Genomic DNA, 25,025 nt, shown 5'->3' with positions numbered 1-25,025 from the left:
TATAGTTAAAAGTCAGGTTTCCATTTTTGAAAAGTTATATCATCTGGTTACCATGACAACAAAATTGAGGTACTATTGCAAGCGACAAAAAATAGAATTGCCTCTAAAGAAGGAAAATCTGCTTCTAAAAGTAGTTTCAAGCTTTATAAAAATTTCCCTCATTAAAACACCACTTTTAGAGAAATAATCCAAAAATAATTAGTGAAAAATTGGAACTATTTCAATATCAAATAAGATGATTCAGACTTAGATGCCCTAATGGTAGAAGGGTAAAATGAAAAGCAGTAATATCGGCAGTCTTTAAAAAGCAATTTTCCTAGGGGAACCCTTGTTGTCCCTTCATATGTATCTGTTATTAGAGAAATTTGTGTTGACCTATTTAATTTTAGACCTTCCACCTCTTTGTCAAATCTGGTTGAGATCAGCTTGCCTAAGTCCTGCTGTCGTCCGGCAGCTGAGGAGTGTGTGATATGACAGCTGGTTGATCTGCATGCTTTTCTCTCATTGGCTGTGGATATTGCCTAGGCAGTGAAACACTTGAAGACAGACATGGATTTTAGATGCTTCCTCATTTTGAAAACTAGGAACATTTCTGTGTGTAGAGAGCATTCACAGAATTCCAGCCACTATACATTAGGATGATGCTTTTTTCCCATTTAACATGAACAGAAGTTAAGGATAATTTAGAATGTACTCCTATGGACATAATGTTAGCAAGTTAAAAACCCCTCAATTCTCATTGTGTTTAGAAGCTATGGTGTTTGGTGGGATTTTTTTTGAAGTCCCATAACCACATGATCAATCCAGGTGATTTAAGATCGATGCCAAAGCCAGACAAAGGCTGCTGTAAACAGCTCTGTATTTGCTTTATGGAAAAGGTGAAGAACAGGAGAGAAGCTTCTCTTAGTGAAATTCCTGAACCATCTGAAAATAGTTTGAGCTCATGAGGCTATGTTAGGGTTGTTTTGGTAGAAATTTTAAAAATGCAAATGGAACATAGTCTTTCTTGTTCACAAAAAATTAAGAAAAAGCCTTTAAAAACTGTACTCATCCATAGTGATATCTTTTTTGCTAATATGAAAAGAATACTTTATCAAGAAGCAAATAATGATCTATTTCTGCTCCCTCCCAAAAATCAAACAATAACATGGACATACAGCCCTTAATCTTGTAAGAATAGGATTACTAAGTAATTTCTTTGATAAATATTCTGAAATCCACCAAATTAACAAATCTTCAGAGCCACTGAACAAATAACTCTTACCAAAGTCAGGTATGGGTGTCACAGAGATTGAGGGTGCTGCTCTTTGCCTGAGTCTATGATTTCAAAAGTCTGTCTCAATGGCCTTTTCCTGACTCTCACAAACATAGACCTAAATGCCACCTGGGTTCTTGGGGTGGACATATTAATATTACAATGGTTCAGAATAACAGTGTTAAGATATTCTAGTGCACAGACAAAATGCTGGCCTACTTTCTCACGGCAAATCTAACACAGTACGTTTCATGTTTGTTTTAAACACTTTCCTGCTGCTGAGGGCTTTCCTTGGGGAAACTGTAGGGCTGGTGATTTGCAGCAATCAAATACCCTACAGCACACTTAAAAAGATACACCTTTAGGGGCTGGGGATTTAGCTCGGCGGCAAAGTGCCTGCCTGGCAAGCGCAAGGTCGTGAGTTCTATTCCTGGTACCGGAAGAAAAACAAAAAAAAAAGATACACCTTTAAACCACAACCACCACAACAACAACAAAGTAGGAGTCTCCTACCTCTCTTGTTTTCCAGCCAAGCTTCATGGAAGCATGGTCTACACAGTCTGCCTTCCTACCTGCTGTTCAGCCGCCATGCTTCTAGCCCCATCACTGCTCTAAGACTGCTTTAGGAAAGCCACCAGTGATCTCCTGTTGCCCAGACTATCACCAATGATCTCCTGTTGCCTAGAGGACAGACTACTCCTCACTTTCATCTGACCAAACCTTTCTGCAGCACTTCTCCCATGAAACACTCCTCTCTTGCATCTCAGATACCACAGTCTTCTGAGTCTCCATGTCCTCAAAACACCATACTCATACTTTTGCTAGACATGCCTCTCCCACATCATCTCTAGATGGGGAAAAATTTTAAGCGGAGCTTTTTCACTGCTTTTTCTTCTCACTCTGCCTTCATCTGCTGCCATAGCTCCAAATAAATCACAACACCAATAATATCTATAATGTCTAAGTTTTTATGTCTCATGCTCCCAAGCCACGCATACAGCTACATATACAACTTCACAGGAATGTTTATTAGATACCTCAAAAACTGAACTGTTAATTTTCTACTACCCCTTATTCCACAGACCTGCTTCTCCACTGGTGTCCCCATTAAATCTGTTGTTCATGCCCCAAACCAAGAAGCAGTCCTTAACACCTCCCTCTCTTAATTACCACAACAAAGTTCAGCCTCAAATTGGTCGATTTCTGTCTTCATTGTTTCCTGACCAGAGTAAGCTGTTCTTCTCTCTGGTCTGCAACCCTTTTCAAATAGCCTCTAACCGGTCTCCCCATTTCCACTTTTGCTCTCTGATTCATGCCCCATGCAGTAGCCAGAGTGATCTTTCACAAAGGCTAAGGCAGGTCATGTCACTTGCTTAGAACCCTTACTGGTTTCTGGCGGCACCGAGCGTAACATAACTCCCTCCATGACTTGCAAGGGACACTTGGCTCTGCACCTCTCTGCAGTCTTGTCTCAGGCCACCTCCCCCTTTACTCCATGTGACTCCCTAACATCTCTCTCACTTCAGGCACTGTGCGCACTGTCTTCTCTCCAGCTGACGCCTTGTGAACGTGTGCTCATTACACTGCTTCAAGTGAAGTGTCACTTCCTCAAAAAGGGCCGATATCATCCCGAGTCCCCCTCGCTTAACACTCCTTTATCATATTCTGTAGTTTTCCTGACAGTATTTACTAAAAGATGCAATAATACACTTATTTGGATAATTATTTTCTTGGCCCCCCTCTTTAGTCTACGCTCCACAAGCATGGTAAGAATTACGTTTTGTTCACCATTTTATGTCAGTATCTGGCATAAAACTGAACCCACCACTAACACCTACTGAACAAATGCAAGAGTGGACAAGTGAGGCCTGCAAAATCATTTACCACTATGTCTTAGGGTTCTGTGCCACTGCCAGAGCTTCAGAAATGCTAAGGTGGGATGGGGGTGCTAGCCACAACTTGCACAGGGAGAGCAACAGCCTCTGGTGGGAGCCATTACAAGACGACCCTTCATAGTAAGAACAGCTGAGGAAAAAGAAGACAGCCCAGAAACCCCAAGTGGTCTGCACCACTGACACGTGAGTACCTGTGAACAAAACTTAACCTCCTCCCTGTCTCATCACGACCTTAAGCCAGAGAAGAGATCCCCGGGGGAGGCTACTGAATTCCTTCCATGTTCTTTGGAGCGTGGGTAACTACCCTGTGGTAGGGCTTTTCATGAGGCTTTGGCAGGTGAAAAGCTCTCACACCTGGAGGATCTCTTGTTTTATTGCAAAATATTGATGCATATTTTTTTGGTGTATCATTAGGGATTTTAGTGTATCATTAGTAATAAACTAAACAGTTAATAGCTCCCCAAATATAGAAATAGCTCATACCTTGGAAATTGTACTGGTTTCATGACTAGGAAAAACAAGGCCATCACAAATGTTTTCCCAGTTACATCTATGGAGAAAGCATTAATTTCCTCACAATACTTATATAGAAATATATTATTTTAATAGTATATGGCTCTAGCACAGCTTAAACACTGAATATTTGTTGTTAGCAAATTATGTGAATGGATGTTACAACAAGAGAAAAGATATTATTAAATTGTGACAGAGAGATCCTGAGATTTGAAAGTCTTAAATTCTGTGCTGTATCTGAGTAGTTGGAGAAAAAGTTCCTATGAGGGACAAAGCTACAAAGGGTTAATCAGATATTGGTGATTTCTGTAAGTACATTTTCTATGGGTTATTTTATCTGACAGAGGCTCCCTCCTGTTGTAATTTGAAGAACTAAAAAGGCATCAAAAAAGGCAATTGTGTGAGAAAAGGAGGCTATCTATGTTGTCAGCTGTTCGAGCTTAAGGTTCTGTCTGGAAAACTTAGCATTAACATAATAGGAAAATTCTCAAATCCAACATGAGAATGTAGGGACTCTTGCCCCAAGTCCACTCAGGACAGTGAGACCCATTTTTGGATAGACAGAAGTAACTAAAACCTTATTAACTAAAATTATATGAAGTCAGGTCATATTATGAAGCAAAATAGGGTATGTAGATAATGATTTCAAATACACATAATTATTTACCCACGAGAGTAGTGCATAAACATAACATCGTTGTGGGGGATCCTGTGATGGGTTTTTCCCTCTAAACCTCCTGTGCTGTGGCCATACTGCATTTTCATAGATAATACCAAAAATAAATTGCACTCACCCGAAGGCTTCATATCAGGCTACATGACTCTAGGTTTAGAGTGTTATTTTTCCTTATTTTAAAATTGTTTGATTTCACAAACTTAAATACTGAAAACTTAAATATGAATTCATAGTAACTCACAAATTATGATTTCTTCATAAACAGTAGTCTATTATTTTTACTGAAAACCTAGAGTCTTCAATCTCTCTAGTGGACCTTAGAATTATATAGGAGCCACTCTATAAAACATAGATGTCTCAGGGATTCTGATTCAAGGTCTAGGCAGGAGGAATCTATTTTGAAATTTCCTATGTGGTTCTAATTTGTCACTTGGTTTGGTAAGAGCAATGCTAAATGACAATGCCCAGTGAATTAAAAAGAACTCTTAGATAGCTGGAAACATTTATAAAGTACTAAACATACATACATCACCATAGAAAAGAGATATTGGCTTTCTATTATAATTAATGATTATTTCCCCTTGAATGGGATTTGCAATTTTCAAAAGTCCTACTACATAGTCCTATGAAACATCTTACTTTTCTGGCCTTATTCTCTGGTTTTGCAAAAACAAGAATGTTGGATGAAATGATTTTTTCTACAAAAAAAAAAAAAAATTGCGCCCAATATATAACAGGGACTCAATAAACATTTCTTGAATGAATACTGTACACATAAGCATGACTATCTCATAAAAGCCATGCAGAATGAATTTGGGCAGTTTCAATAGGTTTAAAAAATTGTCTCATATCTAAAAAATCTAGGCTCAGAAAAGTTAGTAACAAAGTTAGTGAATGGGACTAAAACTAAATTTCCTGACTTTATATATGGTGCCCTTTGAGAATGCTTTTTACAGAATTCCTTCTGAAGTTTACCAGTTAGATTGCATTGGGTCAAGGACATTATACATAGCTGTGTTTTGTATTCATACCAGTACCAACGAATGACAAACTGCTGTATATGTATAATGGCATGTAAGTTGTTACCTTCTTCTTTAACCTCTGTCTAGTAGAGAGGCAGTAATTCTTGAGACTTGATATACATACCTACAAGTAATAAATCTGTGTGACTTATAGCTGTGTCCTTGTAGATTTACAACTCTAAGTTTTAATTCATCTCTGACAACACATTTACATAAATTATTGCAACACAGTAACAATGCCATTGCTGGTACTCTCACCTAGAGACATTGAGAGGCCTGAGGAAGCTAGTTTTCTTATTACTAATGGTACGAAGGAGTACTTTCAGTATACGTGAGAAAAAAATGTGTGATTTGGTGCGCTAGCCACTATATATATTTGTTTTCTTGCTTCTGTCATTCCTTTGAAAGTAAACTATGTTTTCAATACTTTTTCTGCACTAGTGAATAGTGTAGATTAAGATGTCACTTTTGGGAACAACAGAAATACATAAATAAACATTTAAAGGGATGAAGGCTGATTATTTCATAGCAATTTATTTTATCATCAAGTGTGGCTGCTTAACAGCTGATTCTGAAGCAGCTGAGTGGGGAGGCAGGGAGGCCCTGTAAGGCTTGCAAGGGAAACCTGTCCTCTTCTCTCAAGGATGTGATGGGCCTGGGGCTCTCGGCTTCCAAGTATGGTGTGGGAAGGGGTCAGAGCTACATCCCTTGGGCTAAGCCTACATTCTCTGTTATGGTTTAGCTCTAGAATGTACCCCAGAGTCTCATGTGTCTGGAGGGTGACTGGATCACGGGATGCTGTGCTCATCAACAGAGTCATCTGCTGATGAGTTCAGTAGCTGAATATGCGGTTGGGATGTAGGGCCTGGTTGGAGGTGGGTCACTGGGTGTCACCTGGAAAAGTGTATGCTTGTCTCCCACTTCTCCTTTCTCTCTGTTTCCTGGCTGCCATGGGTTGAGCCCCTTTTCCTCTACCATGCTCTACTACCAGCCTGTTTCTGCCTTGGAGTCAGCTGACCATGCACTGAAACCACAGAACAAAATAAACCTCTCCCCCTTTCAGTGATGACTATCAGGTATTTTGTCCCAGCAACTAGAACGTGGCTCAGACACTCTTGCACCCAGCTTACTGTGGCTGTATGACCAACAGGAAAGCTGAGACTTCCAGTAACTTTACTGTTACCTCTACTTAGTTTTAAAATGTTTCCTATTGTTAAGAGCTTTGCTCTTAGACCAAAGGAATTCTTTCAGATTCAGACACCCAAAACTGGCCTTGCCTTTGAAGATGATTAACCAACTCACTACTACCGCTTACTGAGCACTTAAAATGTAATATCATAAGTTGATGTATCTTAGGTATGTTAGGATGATTAATTTACATGAGGAACTGAAGTTATTTCTACAGGCAAAGAAGCTGGCTTAAAGTGGGCTGGTAATTTGATACAGATCTTGAAAGCAGTAAGTGGAAGGGCAAGTAGCCAAACCCTCTGCTATAAACCCTGTTTTCCTATCTTAGAATATTCCAGGAAAGAGGTTCCCACGTTCCCATGGGCAGGTGAGTGTGAGCTGCCTTCCTCAGGTCGGGCCCCTGAGTTCGAGGAAGATGATGGCCCTCTCCTATTGCAGAAGGTGATCTGAATTAGTCAATATGATAATTCCATCCTCACGCCAGCAATAGGTTCACATGTGGGTACATGATGCAATTTTGGACAACGAGACAAGAGAACATGGTTCCTTGAAGGGTGTACTTGCTTTTAAAACTTCCCCTTTCTGCTCAGGATGGTATCCTCTGCATGGGTTGCTGGCTTGGTGGCAGGTATCTTGTACCCTGAGGTGGCCCAGACTAAGAAGCCAAGACCTGAACATTATGGAACAGTTTCCTTCAAAGACTAGGGTCTGCGGGAAACTGCTGAGCTGCTTACTTCACTAGTTACCTCTGGATATTTTGTTGTTTGAAATATAAATTTAAAACCCTTTTGTGGTTTCTATTACTTTTCAGTAAAAATACACTAATCAGTGACTTTCCAAACAATTCTACATTTCTTTTATTTTAAAAATTCCTTCCTACATCTAAAGTAAATATTTCATTTTACATATCTTCCCTACAGTTTATAGCCCATTTATTTCATTTTTCTCAGAAAATAATGCTTTTACTTCATTATAGTATCAATTTATGTTTTTACTTAGTGTATATATACAATATACTTTGTTTTAAAACTCACCCATATCTACTTGTTCTACGTCATGATTCTCATTCTTTTTCTTCACTCAGCCATGACAGAGCCCTGATCAAGTGTTCCTGGACTGTCACCAGAGCCTCCAAGAGCAAACTTTTAATTCATCCTTCACAGGGTTGATAATGACTGTCCAAAACAGAGTATCTCCACCTGTTGCTCCTCTGGTTAAAACTCTTCAAGTCGTTTCTCTGACTGTAATGCTATGCATTCAATACTGTATCAATTCATGCACTCCAAAAACTTTTGAAAATTAGTCACTAACACTGAAAAATTGGGAGACTTTAAAATAAAAATCCAGGTTTTCAGCTTACCTTGAAAAATCAAGAGGATCAGGCAACTGCATGTCCACAATTCTAAATAGTACTATAGGCCAGCATGTGAGACCTAACTAGATCTCTTTCTACAGAGCACCTGCTCCAGGTTGTACTCCTCCCAGTTTCACCTCTTTCATTAAAAGCTTACACTACTGTGTTACAGAAAGAGCTCCAACGAGAAAGTGATTACTTGGATGGCACTATCAAAAGTGGTAAAGTTAATTTACCTACCTCCTTGGTCTCTGTAGCATCTGACCTTGTTACTGCTGACCCCAAAATACCAAGCTAAAGCATATCAGGGAATGCTCACCATCATCTCACCCTTCTAATTATTATACTCTCTATCATACTTATGTACTCTTACACTTTTTCCTAGGTAGAACAGAAGCCTTATAGTTTCTGGAATGCACCAGCAGCTAACTGATGTTTCTGAGCATTGTTTATGCTTCATTCTCTCCCCTCTGTGGGTGCCTACAGAACACCCGCTGAATGATCTGCTCAACCATCCATTCCTTATGAACCTCTTCCTGTTCTTGTCATCTACCTTCACATGGCATCCCCGGCAGGAGGAATGCCAGTGGTTGGCAGCCTTTTCTCTGGTAAGTCTATTCACTATTGCTCTTACCAGCTGAGCTCTATGACCTAGAGATGATCAAAGCTAATGCTAGTTGTGCCTACCAATGTGAACACGGAGCTGGATTAAATTATACAGGAGTAGGAAGAAGGCTTTAAAAAACACACACATATATATATATATACATGTAAAATTAGGAAAAATGAGACACTGTAAAAGACTGGGCAAACAATAGAAGTCTAGGATTATATTCTGATATTGCTTTGTAAGTATCTCTACTTTCTCATTCCACTTAAAGAAACAGAAACTGGTATGTTTTAGCAAAAAAGAACTAAAATCAATGAACCAATACAGAAAGAAAAAAAAACCCTTGGCTCCATATGAGAAGGGACGGGAAATAAAATTATCTTTACAGGATTTAAATTAAAATGAAGTAAGCAACACTTGAGCAACATTTTTTAAGAACTGAGCAACTTCTGGGGCTAAGTGTATTGGACTAGTGCTTTCAGGTGCCTATGCACCCTCCTGCTCTACGAGGACACTTGAGATCCATCAGGAGCTTTACCAAATCTTGGTGCGACCCTTTAAATTGCCACGCACATCTCTTTACAGCCTACAGTGAACTAGACCCTTGTCCTCACTGCACATGTCTCAGGAATCACATGTATTAAATGACCACTATGCCAGGTCTTGGTTAAATACCTTACATATTGAAAGTGGACACCAAGAATACAAGGCAGTGAATGATGCATGTATTCAATGTACAGTTGGCCTTCCATATCAATGGGTTTTGCATTTACAGATTCAACCAACTGCAGAATGAAAATACTGTTAAAAAACTGCATCTATGCTGAGCACTTTTTTCCTTGCCATTATTTTCTTGACAATATAGTATGACTATTTATATAGCACTTACATTGCATTATAGTGTTATGAGTAATCTAAAAATGACTTGAAGTTTGTAGAAAGATGTGCATAGGTTCTATGCATGTATCAGGCCATTTTATATAAGGGACCTGAACATATGTGGATTATCATATCTGTGGGCAGTCCGGGAACCATCCTCTATGGGTACCACGACTCCCCTACTTAATATTTCCAAACTTGGTGGATTAAATATATGTGGAAAATATAGACATGAACACACACACACACACACACACACACACACACACGGTTACATTTTCTTTTTGTTAACGTGCTGGGTGGGGAAAGAGGATGGCTAAGTGAGAAACAGTGGCACTGAGAAGAGAAATGATATAAGTTTTAAGGATCACAAGAAATTTTAGCCTGCTTAACTCTTTTGCAAATATGTTACAGTGTCTGCTGTAACTGCTGGGCTTATAAATAGGAGAACGGTCTGTCTTACATATTTTGAATTGTAGATCTTATTAAGGGTTTAATTCTCTTTCTTGATGCAACATTCTTCAATACGGATGTTCAAAGCATAACACTGATATGAGAAGTACTGAATGAGCACTGTTATAAATAAAACAACAAAAAAGTCTTTCTCTATGCAGTTAAAACACTTTTTCAAAATTTTAAACTTTCAGAATAAATGATAGTTTAATTTCAGGCACTGTTTCAGATATCTGCTTCTTTTCCTAGAGGTTCTTCTCTAAATAGCATTTCACTTTTTAAAACAGGAAGCTTGTTAGGTAATTCTTCAACAGTGTCAGGAAGCCATTGTGTTCTCCAACCATTCATCTTATTGTCACCCCTGATGCCGTATTTCTGCTTGTTGCTCCAGAATGTCATAGGAAGCACCTGCCATAAAACCAGTTGCTGAAAAGAGCAAGAATACCTAAAATGTCACTGTCTAAGTACTGTAGTCAATTCTCACTGCAATTTTTGCAATCACTACATAAGTGCCCTTGATGTATAAGCGTTATAGACTTCTGCTCAGAGAAAACTGTGCCTGAAGCTTAAAACCCGGCCTTAAAGAAACATCAATCTTACTGTCCACAAGATCCCTAAGGTCCATCGTTCCTCCTAACTAGAAGTAAAATCTTTGTTATTTTTAGAGAGAAGAACACATTGTTTTCCAAACTTCTATTAATATAGGTGTGTTTGCTGACATTTCTGTTTAGTCTTGAATATTGGCTTTCTTTCGGTATCTAGCACCTTAGAGTGCTTGCCAGGATTAAGCGTATTATAAAAAAACTATACTGGTTTATTTTCATGCAATGCTTTAAATCCCATACTAAAAACACTTCCATATTTTGGCAAGCTTCTCTTTTCCTAAAAGGAATGTTTTAGTTTATAGAAAATATCAGAGTTCAGTTGTTTCTTTAGCATTTTGTTAATACTGTATAATTGACTTACAAAATCTATGTTACTGATTTAGCATTTAATAAATCACAAACACGAAACATCCATATACCCATACTTATGGATTGGAATAACTGTTTCTCACATAAAGTCTGTGTAATTCCCAGGATAATGCTGAGTTGAAAACTTCTATATTATGAACCATTCCCATGCATGTGGGAAAACACTGCTAAGGTTTCTGATCAGCATCCTTCCCTTATGCTTCCTGTCTTCTAGGCTGTGCATATGTGGCATCTTCTGCCTAGAATACTACCCTTGCCCTTTCTCTGCTTCACCTGACTCCTCGTTATTACCAGCTGTGTTCAGATGGGCTCCCTGTTAGGGGGCCCTCCCTCACCAACTCTCCCTACGTATCCATGAATCTGGGCCAGAGTTCCTCCTGTGCTTCCCCAGGACACGGAGGCTGCCCTCCTTGAAACTGTTCACCCTACTCCAACTAGGGGTGTATGTCTGTATTGCATACCAAGAAATGCTCCCCAAGGAACATACGCATTTATTTTGTCATCCCTTGAATATAATATGGTTCATATTTATTTTGTGGTTGTTTGCATATAATAGGGTGTCTAGCACAAAGAAGAGCCATCCTAAGTCTTTTTTGATAAAATGAATAATAAATCACAAGTAAATGAAGAAATAGTCTGTATTTTTTTAGCATGTCACAGTTCTCATTTTTTTGCTTTTTACTCCAGACTGAGGTGTTATAAATTTAATCAACATGTGTTTTATTGTGCACCTACTATGTACCAGATACTAGAAATATGGGGCCTTAGCACCAGGTTTCATAAGCTTCCCTCTCTGTCCTTCATTTAAGCTTTTCAATACTAAAATTCTTTTAATAATTTCAGATATAGAGACGTCTTCAGGCACATGTTCTTGTTCTCAATATCATTGCTTTCTTTTCCCCTGGTAGTGCTTCACCAAGATGGTAACAAAGTATCTGGATTTATCAAAATGAGACAGGCACCTTTGAATGATATGTTGTAATATAAATTTTATAATTCAAACCAGCTAAGAGACTAAGAGACTTTACAAAGAGCCACAAACTGATACAATGGACGCATTAAAAAAGGACTGGAAATCAGTGGGACCGGGAGTCAGTTCTGCCAAACCCAAGGCAAATACTGCTAAACGGGAGATTTTCATCCTTGATTTAACCAAACACAAAACTACAGAATTCTCTAAGGGATTCATGGGCTCTAATTTGCCAGCTTAGAAAGAGCACTGCCTGTCAACAAAAGTTAAACGTAGGAAGTTCGATTTTTTTTAACTAAGTGAAATCCGAGACAGGTAGTATACTTCTAAATTGCTTGGCAGGTGCCAAGTAAAAGCTGAAGTCAGCAGCACAGAAGGATTCTAAGTGTTGGAAGTCTCTGATCGCCACAATCAGCAGAGACGTGGCCTAGCGCCACAGGCAAGACTGCCACAGGAAGGAAGGAAGTGCATGGCCTCAGGCAGCTGCTCTTCAACTTTCTACCAAAGTGCTCCCCACTGACCAGAGTGAGCTCTTAGCACCAGGTCCACAAACACCTCAATGTATCTTTAAAATTCCCTAAAATTAATGTAATTTCAGTGTAATGTACTGTATTTAAAAGCTTATTTTAATATAGTAATAGTCAACATTTACTGAATCCTAACCTGGAGCAGACACTGAGCTCTGAATTTTACATAAATTATCTAATTCGCTTCTGGCCTAGATGTAGGTGAGGCTTCCTCTGCTTGACTGGGCCTGACCTTGGGCTTCCCTCTCTGTCCTTATTGCATTCAGTTTGAGCAGAAATCCTGCTAAGTCCATTTAGAGAGAATCCCCCCACCTTAGCACCTGACCACCCTTGTCTGCCTTCAGCAACAAATGTGTTTCACCAGAAAAGCTTCAGCCCTGACACTTCCTCAGTAATTTTTTATCTACGGACCCCACCTGGGTCGTCCAGGGTTATAAATTCTCACTTGATCCTGTGGAAGTCAGAGTTGAATCCAGTGTTTCTTCCTCTTTGTAAGACCCTGTTACACTGGGCCTTATGCCTATCACCAAGGTCCGTCTCCCTGGCATAAAGTCTGCTTTACCATCTTTAACCAAGTGCTTGGGTAAATTTTTCTTTACTATCTTACAATAATAGGTGCTATTTCTATTACTGTTTTACAGATGAGAAAATTTCAGCTCATAGAAGTTAAGAAACTTTCCCCAAGTTATAAATCTAATTACTGGTGGGATGGGATCCAAGGCTGCACCCCTTTGTTATTATTCTTAAACATTATATTACACTATAATGCTTTAAATTGCTTTTAAATTAGTTAACTCTGCCTCCTCAGTTATCTTAGGGGTAAGTTAACCCTTACCACAAAGGGACATATATTAAATCTTTTAGGCTTGCAGATAACAAATGGTTACCTGCAAAATGGTTACCTGCTCCATACAAACTACTCAATTCTGCCACTGTAGTAGATACTATGTGATTGAATAAGCAGGGCTTGGTCTAATAGAACTTTATATATTAAAAGAAGCAGCAGGCCAGATTTGGGTTATAGTTTGCCAGTCATTTACATAAGTAAAAATTCATGGTCCAGATATGCCACATTGATTCTATGGCTTTGAAAAATCTCCTAATCTAGTTAGGGAACAACAGTTCCAAAGAAAACTTTTATTTTTTAAAGGTAATAGAAGCCAATGCCAAAGTGTAAGAGAAAGGGACTTAAATTTTCTTTTATTCTTCACCATTCAAAATAGCAAAAACAGGGGACGTATCTGCATATCTGACCCTTCAGCCCCTCTACTATGGGTTCCGTGACTCTATGGGCCTGGACTGTCCTCCGCTGGGCTCCTCTCTCAGCCTCCGGCAGCCTTCGCTCTTCCATCGTGGATCCCCTCTCCTCCTGCATCTAGGTGGTTATGCCTCGTTTTCCACCCAACTGGGACTCTCCTCTAGCCATATATTTTCTCATTATTCATTCTTTTTGTATGTGTGTGACATATCTCTATTGTCTTTGCTCATGCTAGAAAAAAATTTTCCATTTTCTGCAATTGGTTCCAAGAGATTCCTCAAGAAATGCTTTACTTACTGCATCCTAGTTCAAAATGATCCTTTGATTTACCCACTAAACCATCCTTTCTAAATATGATATCTATACTTATATTCTCTGAGCTATTGTTGGCTCCTTTATTTCAAATAGTCTAATACCAATAAAATAATTAAGAGTCTCTCTTAAGGTTTCATTGTTGCTGGATATAAATGGTAACTGGAAAGAGTAGTTTAGATTAATTTTGGATGTTTAGTTTTGTTTTCAAGTTCTGAATGAGGAAAGGAAAATGTAGTTTCTCTTTTACATAGACTGGAAGGGTAAAGGCTATTCACCTCTACAACACTAATGATAATTCTGGGTACCAAAATGAAGAAGATGGGGGGAAGAAAATCACAAGGACATCAACCATCTGAGTATACTAAAATGGTGCATAGAAAATGAGGTGGAATATGAATTGCATTATACATTCTTTTAAGAAAGACCGCCTTTGATAAATATCTTAAGCAACTCTACTGAAAAGAAGCAGGTGTTCTAATTATTATCACTGCACGTTTCCAAGATCATGATTGAGACCTCTCAGTAGAAAGTAAAATGGAAAGAACAGTGTACTTCAGCGCAGCTCAGTCCTTCCTTCCAAGGGCACAACTCCTGTCCTCTTACTTTTCTTTAGATGGGCTCCCAGAGCTCCCAGTGGCTCACATCTCTGCTGGTGGCAACTGCATCTTATCTGTTAACAGAGTCTTCTCTAGATTTTCTCTCTCTCTCACTTTTTTTTGATACTGGGACTTGAACTCAGGACCATGTGCTTGCCTGGCAGGTGCTGTGCTGACACTATTTTGAAGAAGTTTGATGAACTCTCTCCTTTTTTTTTTGGCCTTTACCTTGTGACTCACTTCTCTCAAGTCTGCCAGCACTAATGCATTCTAACTTTTAAAAGTCTTGCTGGGCATGGTGGCACACACCTATAATCCCAGCACTCAGGAGGCTAAGGCAAGAGGATCACTGTGAGTATGAGACCATCCTGGGCTACAAAGTGAGCTCAAGGCCAGTCTGAACTGCATAGTGAGACCCTGTCTCAAAAAGACAAAAAATATAGAAGTCTCAAAAACTGTGTAGTTGTTACAAGAGGTGGGGAAAACAGGGGAAGGGAGAGGTTAATCAATGGAGTCCGGGTTCCTGTTAGAAGGACGAAGCAGCTCTGGTAGGCTTCTGCACAATCAGGTGATTACAGCTCTGATACTAACACTGTGCTATACATTTCAGAGCTGTGAGGAAGGATTCTGAATATTTACTCCATAAAGAAACAGTGTTTGAAGACACACATATTTAACCTGATTTAAATCTAAAACAAGGACCCATGAATTGAAATATCACATGGTATACATCATCCATATATGTATAAAAATACAACTTCTATATTTTATGTATCAATTTATGAAAAATAAATTTAAATGTTTAAAAAGGTAAAAAAATTCCTAAGAAATTCTAAAAATATTATTTGAAAAATTTGTATCTTGTCTAAAAGAGCACCATGACATGTAACTTAATCTTTAAACAGGCACTTGGAGTGGTGTCATTGTTACCAGTAAGGACCCAAATTAAAGAATATGGTGGTGGTGGGAACGGGATGGGGGAGTTATCACACACATCAACAGAACCCGACAGTTACATAATAAGCACAGCAAGTGGCCCCCTACTCTATACACTCCCAGGAAAGGCACAATGCATATTCACACAGGGGTGACTCCAAGGCACACACAAAGATGTGTTTGACACAAACCATATCCCGTAAATTTGTCTGATCCCTCAGAATTTTACCCACCCCCGTACTTCTTACCATCTTTTAGAGCTATGCTGTGGAAACCTCCCAGGAAAGTCTTCGGAGGATTTCTTAACAATTCACTAAATTTAAGAGGCAAACTAAAATTTTAACCACACCCTTATGAATTTTTCCATAACCTTTCTGCAAAATGCTAATATTACAACATAGCTTAATCCACCAGCATTAATAAGTGTTAAAATGAAATGTAAGAAGCTATGACTTGACACTATATCACGAACATTATGATTTTATCATAATTATGGTGGTGCCTAGCCCTGGTTTTGCCATTAGCTAACAGTGCAACTCTGGGATAAGGTGATATAAAGGTCTGAGCTATAATTCTTTTGTATCTAAAGTAGGACCAGACTTGCCCTGTCTACTCAGTAAGTATACTTTGAGAATCAGGTGCTCAAGATTAAAATCAAGATGAATATTTTAAAAATAGTAAAAAAAAAAAAAAGTAGGGAGTTAGAAAAGTATAAAAAGTAACGTTATTTGAAAGAATATCAAATTACCTTTCAATAGAGCTGTATACAATATTATTGTGATTTCTTCTGCTATTACCATAAAAACGTTATCATCTAAATAAATTACTTTAAATAGACAAAATTAATTTTCATTCAACTATTACATCAAACAATGCCTCATCAAAAGTTTTTCAGAAAACATATGGCAGAAATAACAAAACCAGAAAACTTTGTTTCAAAAAAATAACAGGCACTTAGCAGAGTCCTTTGAGAGTGATGCCAGCTTGCTCTGGGCTCCACTGAGAAAGCGTCTGGCAGTGCTTCAGCCCTAGTGAATAAAGACAGTGGGGCTCTATATTCTTTGAGTCCTTCATTAAACTATTGATCCCTTTAGCATTATCCATAATGTTCCAGCAGCTCAGCACGTCAACTGGTAAAGTGCTAGTCTCCCTCTCCTTTCAATAACTTCCACACTTTATGGAGAAGAAGGCACGATGATTTATTTACCTGACATTTTCCAGTCCGGATGTCGTACAGGGCCACTGAACCATGGCGTGCTCCAACTGCTATTCTGTGACTCCGCTCATAATAGCTGACCATGTAGAACCTGAATCGAACATATCACAACAAAAACAAAAACAAAAACAAACAGTTGAGATGACCTGCACATGGAAGTGGGTGAGAACACACTTGAGAGGTGAAAGCCAGTTCTGATATGTATTTCTAAATAAATAGAATAGGAAAACTTCACAAAATGTTTCATTTCAGTAATTTTTAAAAATCAACTGAAGGGAAATTGATATAAAACATTTTTAGGTATGTTAATAATTATCTTCAGTAGAAAACAATTCATAATTCACAAAGACCCTTAAATTTCTTGAATAATAGTTAAGTACAAAAAAGATTAAATCTGAAAAATACAGTTTTGTGACAATAAATCCAACTATGTTCTCATAGCTTACTAATGTATCAGGTAGTGAAATATACTTCCTAACAAAATGATCACAAAAGGCTACATAAATATTATGTCTAAGGTCTTTCAGTAATTTAGAGTGAAATTAGAGAACTATCCATCAGAAAAGTTATCTTGCAAATTCTCTAGATTTTTCCACAAACACCAGTGTGTCTAAATGATGTCTTAGGCTATAGGCAGTATGAATAAGCACTTTTGGTACTTTTTTTGCATCGCATAAAAATAGAACTTAGGGAGGATGGTTTCAAGTTATAAAAAGCTGATATATCATTTATTTTTATTTTTTCTAGATTAGTTTTCCTGGTTGGATTAAGCATTTGAATTTTTGATCTATGCTTTTTCATACTGATTGCATGTTCCTACAGCTAGAGTCTGAAAGTAAGAAAATTATCAGAGGTATAAATCGGGTAGGATTTTACATCTGCAAATAATGTTAAATGCATGCCCACTCCCTTATGCTACGGTCTCAGTGTGAGCCGTGCACATGAACACGTGGCCTGCCCTAAGTACTTGTGAAGATTCTGCATCAGTTCTTGGATACTTTCCTTATTGTTTTCACCTCTGGTTCCATAGGACCAAATAAACTTCTCTGGTTTTGCTTTTTTTAAGGGACAAGGAGAAAGTAAAACATGACAGAAAAAGAAAAAGTCATTTCTCTAATGGTTTCTCACAATAGATGTAGAGTAAAAAACTACTGAGGCCTGAGACAACGTTCTGAAGTTCTTGGGAAAGAGGCTCAGAGGCGAAGGATGTTTGAACACGTCATCAGGGACACTGGAACAGGGTTATTTTGGCAATTACAGACATTACACCCCACATACACATTTCATAAATCTGGAAATGAAACTATTATATTTTAAAACTTTTGATTAGGGGCTGGGGATTTAGCTCAGTGGCACAGCGCCTGCCTGGCAAGCGCAAGGTCATGAGTTCGATTTCCGGTATCGGAAAAAAATCCAAAATCCAATCTAAAACTTTTGATTACCAAGTAATAGATCAAATGATTTCTTTTTGTCCAATCCATAAGCCTCATGCAGTGACCAACTCCTTTCCCGTGAGTGGATGGTCAGTGCTTTGTTTTCAGCTATACCATGGCTACTACAGAATGTCTTGCTGGGTTCTGCTATGTATGTTCTGTGTATTATAAGCCAGGGGAAGGAAGGGTATATAAAGTTCCTAAAACATGTTCCTCACTATGAAGTGTTAGTAATAGGTTAGTTTAACAAAGCTTTTCCTGTCAAAAGTGCTATACCACTCCAGCTTCACAGGGTGGGAGTCAGCATTCAAAATCTAACATTTTTACATTTGAAAATGAAAATGATTTAGAAGAGGTTTTTCTTTTTCACTATTTTATTATTTCATAATTACAGTGGCCTAAATGTTTGACAATATTGTATTTATAGTTACATCAATATTGGTATCTATCTCTGTACACAAATACCCACATGTGATTTACATACCATTAGAGTACCACAGAATTTAATATCTAACAAATATTTTAACAAATGCTATTTCTATGAAGGTTAATGGCCACAGGGAAATAAAGTTTGCAATGGTATTTTCTCTTTTATTTGCACAGATTTAACAGACACACCTCCAAAATTCTTCTGAGTACTGAACAAAAACTGAATCAAATCACCTTCAAAATAAACCTTTTCAAAACAAAACGTTGGTAAAATACATTTTCTTGATAAAGTCTTACTTAGTTATATTAGAACCTAAAGAGTTCTTGTTACACTGCCCATTTTATATGCTCTGGATATCTACTTTGTCCTTCTATGTTATCTACAAACACCATTTTTTGTGGGAGAAAAAAATAGATCAAATCTATTCTTGGTATCAAATCTTCAGTCTGCCTGAAAGAAACATGTATTATAGGTCTGCATTCATCATTCTTTGCAATTTATACTAGACTAGTACTTCTAAACAACATCAGAAAGAATCTTGGATGGTGCAGGGCTTATGGTAAATTTGTTTTTTAATTTTAGGAAATTTATTTAACTCTTTATTCTTGACTCTCTTAACAGAATTCTGTGGTATACTCAGTCACTTCACAAGGACCGCTCACTTGGAGGCCTCCAGGGTCCCCCGCAGAGGAAAGATTTCTTTCCTCTGAAACCAGCTCTGCACTTGGGAGCTGTCAAGATCAAGGATGGTGAGCTATGCATTGCTTGCCCGCACTCCTGAAGGTAAAGGAGGGCCCATAGCAGTTTTTAATACTCTTCTAGTTCTGACCTAATAATCCCACAGGAAAGTCTTGTGTCCCTCTAAAATTTGGGTTCTCAGAGCAAAGGTTCATGTGTGGTGAGTATCTGGAAATGGTACTTTCGTCTCCAGTTCATAATGATGCTAAGATGTTACTTTGGTACCATTTCTTGGATAACAAGTTGGTAAGAAATTTTGTCAAGTTAGCACAGCACTTGTCTATTAGGTAGGCCAAAAAGATACTCTGTGGAGCCAGAGGAGATATTATCAAGCAAGTGAAAGAATAAAACGTACTTGAGTAATGATGTAAACGTATTCTTTTTGTTGGGGTCAAGGTGGTCGTTATCCAGAAAGTTTAAAATCAGTCATTTCCACATTTTCGTCACAGCCCACATACAGACAAAATGATCCTTGTCAACCACGAACCACATCTCCTCTCTCTTCTGTCCACAGCCGCCCTTCAAAGCCCTGACACTACACAGACTTCACCTCCTCTTCTGTTTGCTCCGCTCTAGGCATCGTAGTCTTGTACTTCCTGGGACAGGCTCAGAGGGTTCCCACTTTAGGCTTTAACATTTGCTGCTCCCTCTGCTTGAAAATCTCACCCACCCAGTCTCTGTGTTACTTAGGCTCTCACTTCATGTAGGTCCATTTTAAGGTTATCTTGATAAGATCCTTTGACAGGACACCCTATGTAATACTGCAGCCCTTCTCCATTACTCTTTGAGCCAATATCCTATTTTAAAATTATACTTTCACCTGAGCTATTAACTTATGATTTTTTTTGTTTATAGCTTGTTTTCTTTCACCAGGAACTTTGTCTTTTGTTGGTATATAAATATGTAAATACAGCCCAAGCAAACAGGATGCAACAATAAGAAATTTAATGAAATAAGAAAATCAAAATATTATGCTTATCCTTCAATGACAAGAGTGTAAGCTACGCTAACCATGGATTTTTAAGATCAGTGAATATTTTATGGTCTAAATAATATCTGAGATGAACATAGAAGAAGAAACAAAAACTGCTCAAAAAAGACAGAAATCAAAGAATAAAAGCACTGCCCAGTAAACTTTATAAAAATGTATTTTTATCTCAGACAACTGCAGATTTACAAGAAATTATCTATAAAGGCCCCTGGAGCTTGGGTACATTAGCATGAGACTGACAATTAACAAAACAAATTCTATCTTAGGGAGCTAGAAAAGATTACATGGGCTGAAATTCAAGAAGGTAAATCTAAATAATTAAATAATGTTATAAACAATAAAATATATTTTTGGTATAAATGTTGTCCATGGAATAAAAATGGTTCTAAGAATTTGTCAAATACTGGTGTCACCATGCATAAATTTCAATAAACATGGTATTACCACACAAAGCATGAGTTAAAAGAAATAATCCAAAAAAAGAAAGAATCCCTTATTAATCATTATTAAACACTAAGCAGGTTATTGGGAAGGAGAGATATGATCCATTTCCCTCAAGCCACATTTGTGACTTTAAATATTCAGAAGTAATGGGGTGTACCCACACCCAAATAGGGATGGTTTGTGATTTGAAATACAAGTGTGAGTTGAATCCATTCTGGCATAGCTGTTTACTTTACAGCGAATCACTTTCTTTGGGAGTTTGCCAAGTGTCCAGTACCTGAGACTCCTACCTGCTATCTTACTCCTATGTGCAGTTCCCTTTGAGTTGACAAACTTTTAATCATTATTAAAAATGGCCCTCAGATAAGAAAAAAATGTGAAAGAAAAGATAGAAAAAGGAAACCATGTAACTTCAGCAATAACATACTTTTGGAGAAAGGAACCTATAAAACCGCTTTTACTCTGACTTTGGTAATCTGCAATGATCTGAGGATGTTAGGTCATTGTGGTATATTATATCCTTGAGTGTGAATACGCAGTAAGAAACACTGTTTGAATAATTCAAAATTAACTCCAGCTTAACATAAAGCCACTTTAAATTTAAAGGTATATAGAATGGAATATAATTACCTTTCCCCCCCCAAATATATATACAATTGACTGACTATAATGACTACTACTTGTAGCTAATCTTTACTGAGTATTAACTATGTATGTATAGGGCATAGCCATTACTTTTGTATGTGTATTTTTATAAGTAACTGAGGTACTGTGAGTAATTCTTATTTAAGTTTTTAGCTGTGACTTAAAATGCTTCACAAACATTTGACTGATTTACTTAAAAAAGTATTAAGGTAATATGCACTTAGAAAAATATGATAACTAAAAAAATATAGAAAATACTTAAATTAATACATAGTGTTAATCTATATATTGATTTAAAGTAAATCTTCTGTTTTCACCATAAAGAAATAATCAGGCCTGGGGAGGTAGCTCAGTGGTGGATCATCTGCTTAGCATATGCAAGGCTCTGAGTTCAAGTACAGTAACACACACACGCACACACACACACACACACACACATCAGTGTTCAAGGAGATACATATGTTTTCTCTGATTAAATATTATACAGAAATGATCAGGCCTGGGGAGGTAGCTCAGTGGTGGATCATCTGCTTAGCATATGCAAGGCTCTGAGTTCAAGTACAGTAACACACACACGCACACAAACACACACACACACACATCAATGTTCAAGGAGATACATATGTTTTCTCTGATTAAATATTATACAAGTATATCTACAGGAACATCATATGATTCTATTAATATGGCAACATTTTAATATTTTTAATGTATCAGTTAAGTTAAAAAAGTATCAATTAATAAAACAATGATATACCACTTAGCTCAGTTAGAATAGCTGTCAAAAAGATTAAACAAAACAAAGCAAATGCTGCTTATTTTTTTGAGAATGTGGAGAAAAGGGAACATTTATACACTGTTAGTGGGAATAAAATTTGTATGGCCATTATGGTAAATACTTTGAAAGTTCCTCAAAAACTAAGAATAGATCTAAAAATGATCTCACTTTTGAGTATATATTTAAAGTAAATGAAATCAACATTCCAAAGAGATCCTCCACACCCATGTTTATTTTTATTACAGTACTATTCACAATATCTAAGATACAGAATCAACCTAACTGCCCATCAAGAGATGAATGATTAAAGAAAATGTGAGGGGTGTGTGTGTGTGTGTGTGTGTGTGTGTGTGTGAGAGAGAGAGAGAGAGAGAGAGAGAGAGAGAGAGAGAGAGAGAGAGAGATGGAATGTCATTCAATGATGAAAAACAACGATATCCTATCATTTGGAACAAAGGAACCAGAGCATATTATGTTAAGTGAAGTAAGTCAGAAACAGAAAGATAAATACTACATATTCTCTCATATCTGGGGCTAACCATGTCAATTTGGACATAGAACACTGATTACCAGAGGCTGGGAAAGGTAAAGGACAGAGAGAACAGAGACAGCTTGGATAATGGGTATCAAAATACAATCAGGTAGAAATAATGGTAAGTTTTTGTGTTCTACAACACATTGGAGTGATCACAGTGCACAGTAACACATTATGCCTTCTATGAATAACTAGAACAGAAACTTAAAGGCTCCAAACACAAAGCAATGATAAGGAAATACAAGCATCAATTACTCTGACCAGTACACATTGTATACACGTACTGATGTAATGCACTGTACCTCACTAACCTGTACAGTGATAGTGTTTACACTATCCGGTTGAAAGATTTTCCTATGGTATATTGTGAACACATGGATATTTCCCGTCGTATCTGGTATACATGATGCATTTGAGGATGCAGTGTACAGTGATTACATACAGTGATTACATGTACAGGGTACAGTGATTACATGTTAATCAAGTGCAAAAATGATTTAAGTAGCTGCAAATGATAGCGACCCTGGTGTGATCACTAAATATTACATTTATATGTTTATATCAAATTTTCACACTATTTCATAATTATGGACAATAATTAAAGAATTAAAATAATTTTTATAAAAAAGGAAAGAACTTTTCAGCTTATTCTGCTCCTCAACAAGAGTAACAGTTGTTAAAAATTTAGAGGACTTTCTCACAACTTCTCCCAACTTTTAATGCAAAAATCGTGTCATTTATACACATCATGCTGCAGTGCAGGTTTCTTCCCTCAGTACCTCATGGGATGTCCTTTCTGCAATATGTATGGATTTCAGGGCATTTAATTCTCTATCATATCTGCACTGCATTTCTGTGATGTGCATCCTATTATTAACCATTCCTTTTCTGGTGAGTATTTACATTATATTGTGAACATGGATTTTTGTATACCTAAATGTGAAATCCTATGGAATAAACTCAGTGACGCCGGATCAAAGAATATGCACATTTTACACTTTGACAGGCAGTGCCAAATTTCCTTAAATTCTCACCAAAAAGGTGCCTGACCTGGCGATATCAAACTTCCTATACTTTTTTTTGCCAGCACAAAGAAACAATGTTATCAAATTTTTTGCTTTAACTTGCACAAACTATGTTTGTTAGATTGACTACATGGTTCTGGGTGTAGTGGCTCAGGCCTGTAATCCTAGCACTTGGGAGGCTCAGGCAGGAGGATCACTGGGATTTCAAGGCCAGCCTGGGCTACATAGTAAGTTAAGGGCCAGTTTGAACCACACAGTGAGAGTCTGTCACAAACAAACAAACAGACAGACATTCTACAGGATGTATATGTAGGTTTCATTATTAATATAAAAATTTATTTAAAATCTAATCAACCAAACACTGCATCCTCGAATGCATCATGTATACCAGATACGAAGGGAAATATCCATGTGTTCACAATATGCCATAGGTAAATCTTTCAACTGAACACAAAAGCCTACTGGTTATGCAGGAAAGAATGACAGGACTTCTTCAGGGCAGCAATGTATAGGTGACTTTGACCTCCAGAAGGTATCAGTGACAATCAACTACCTCAGCACCCTTGACTGTAAAGTATAAGATGACAAAGAGCCCTTCTGAGGGTCACGCATGTGATGGGATATGTCCACAAGATTCAGGAATAAGTCTTTTGTGTATTGGTCAACAACACTCAGAGATGTCACAACTGTACTCAAAGTGGGGGGTGGTCCGGTTTCTATAGGAAGAGGTGCTTTACAGAATATGGCCCGACACCACCCCACACCCAAATTCCAGGCCTCCATGCTGCTCCTTTGTTGGAAAGATTTGTAAACATGGAAGTGATCATGAGGAAGGTATCAGCTAAGGGTTAGCTTTGTTTTGGGGTTATGAATAGTGAAAGGTGGGGAAATGTATTCTAAAAGTTGTTCATTTCAGTGAAGGATATCAGATAAAAACACCAAACTGAAAGATGAAAGTCTCTTAGACTTGGATGGTGGAGGTCTGTAAAATTCTGAAACACTACTTCCCAATCAGACTCCTGCACAGTGTAAGTAGTGAAAGAATATTTTGTCACTAGATCTGCTACAAGACAGAATATGAATAATTCTTTTTTTTTTTTGGTTTTTGGTTTTTCTCCGGTACCGGGAACCGAACTCACGACCTTGCGCTTGCCAGGCAGGTGCTTTGCTGCTGAGCTAAATCCCCAGCCCCTAGAATATGAATAATTCTTGAAGACAATGGTGTAGGCAAAACTTTATGAACAAAACCCCAACTGCACAGGAAATATCATGAAGAATCAACAACTAGGATCTCATCTTATTAAAATGCTTTTGCACAGCAACACAAACAAGTAACACAGTGAAGAGACAATCCAGAGTGGGAAAAAAT

General features: G+C 37.7%; 1 protein-coding gene across 2 annotated transcripts in view; it reads right to left on the bottom strand.

Moving 5' to 3' along the window:
* Positions 1-25,025, bottom strand: part of Wdr7 (WD repeat domain 7) — a 365,823-nt gene that overhangs the window by 44,084 nt on the left and 296,714 nt on the right. For both annotated transcript variants that reach the window (XM_013510978.1, XM_013510979.1), the window contains one exon: positions 16,629-16,728. In XM_013510978.1, coding sequence (XP_013366432.1) covers positions 16,629-16,728 — 100 coding nt within the window. The remainder of the gene's footprint in view (positions 1-16,628; positions 16,729-25,025) is intronic.

This window comes from Chinchilla lanigera, unplaced genomic scaffold (genome assembly GCF_000276665.1).
Source record: "Chinchilla lanigera isolate Chin_1 unplaced genomic scaffold, ChiLan1.0 scaffold00001, whole genome shotgun sequence".
NCBI lineage: Eukaryota > Metazoa > Chordata > Mammalia > Rodentia > Chinchillidae > Chinchilla > Chinchilla lanigera.
The sequence above is the reverse complement of the archived record's forward strand: the minus strand, read 5'-3'. Positions and strand labels throughout refer to the sequence as shown.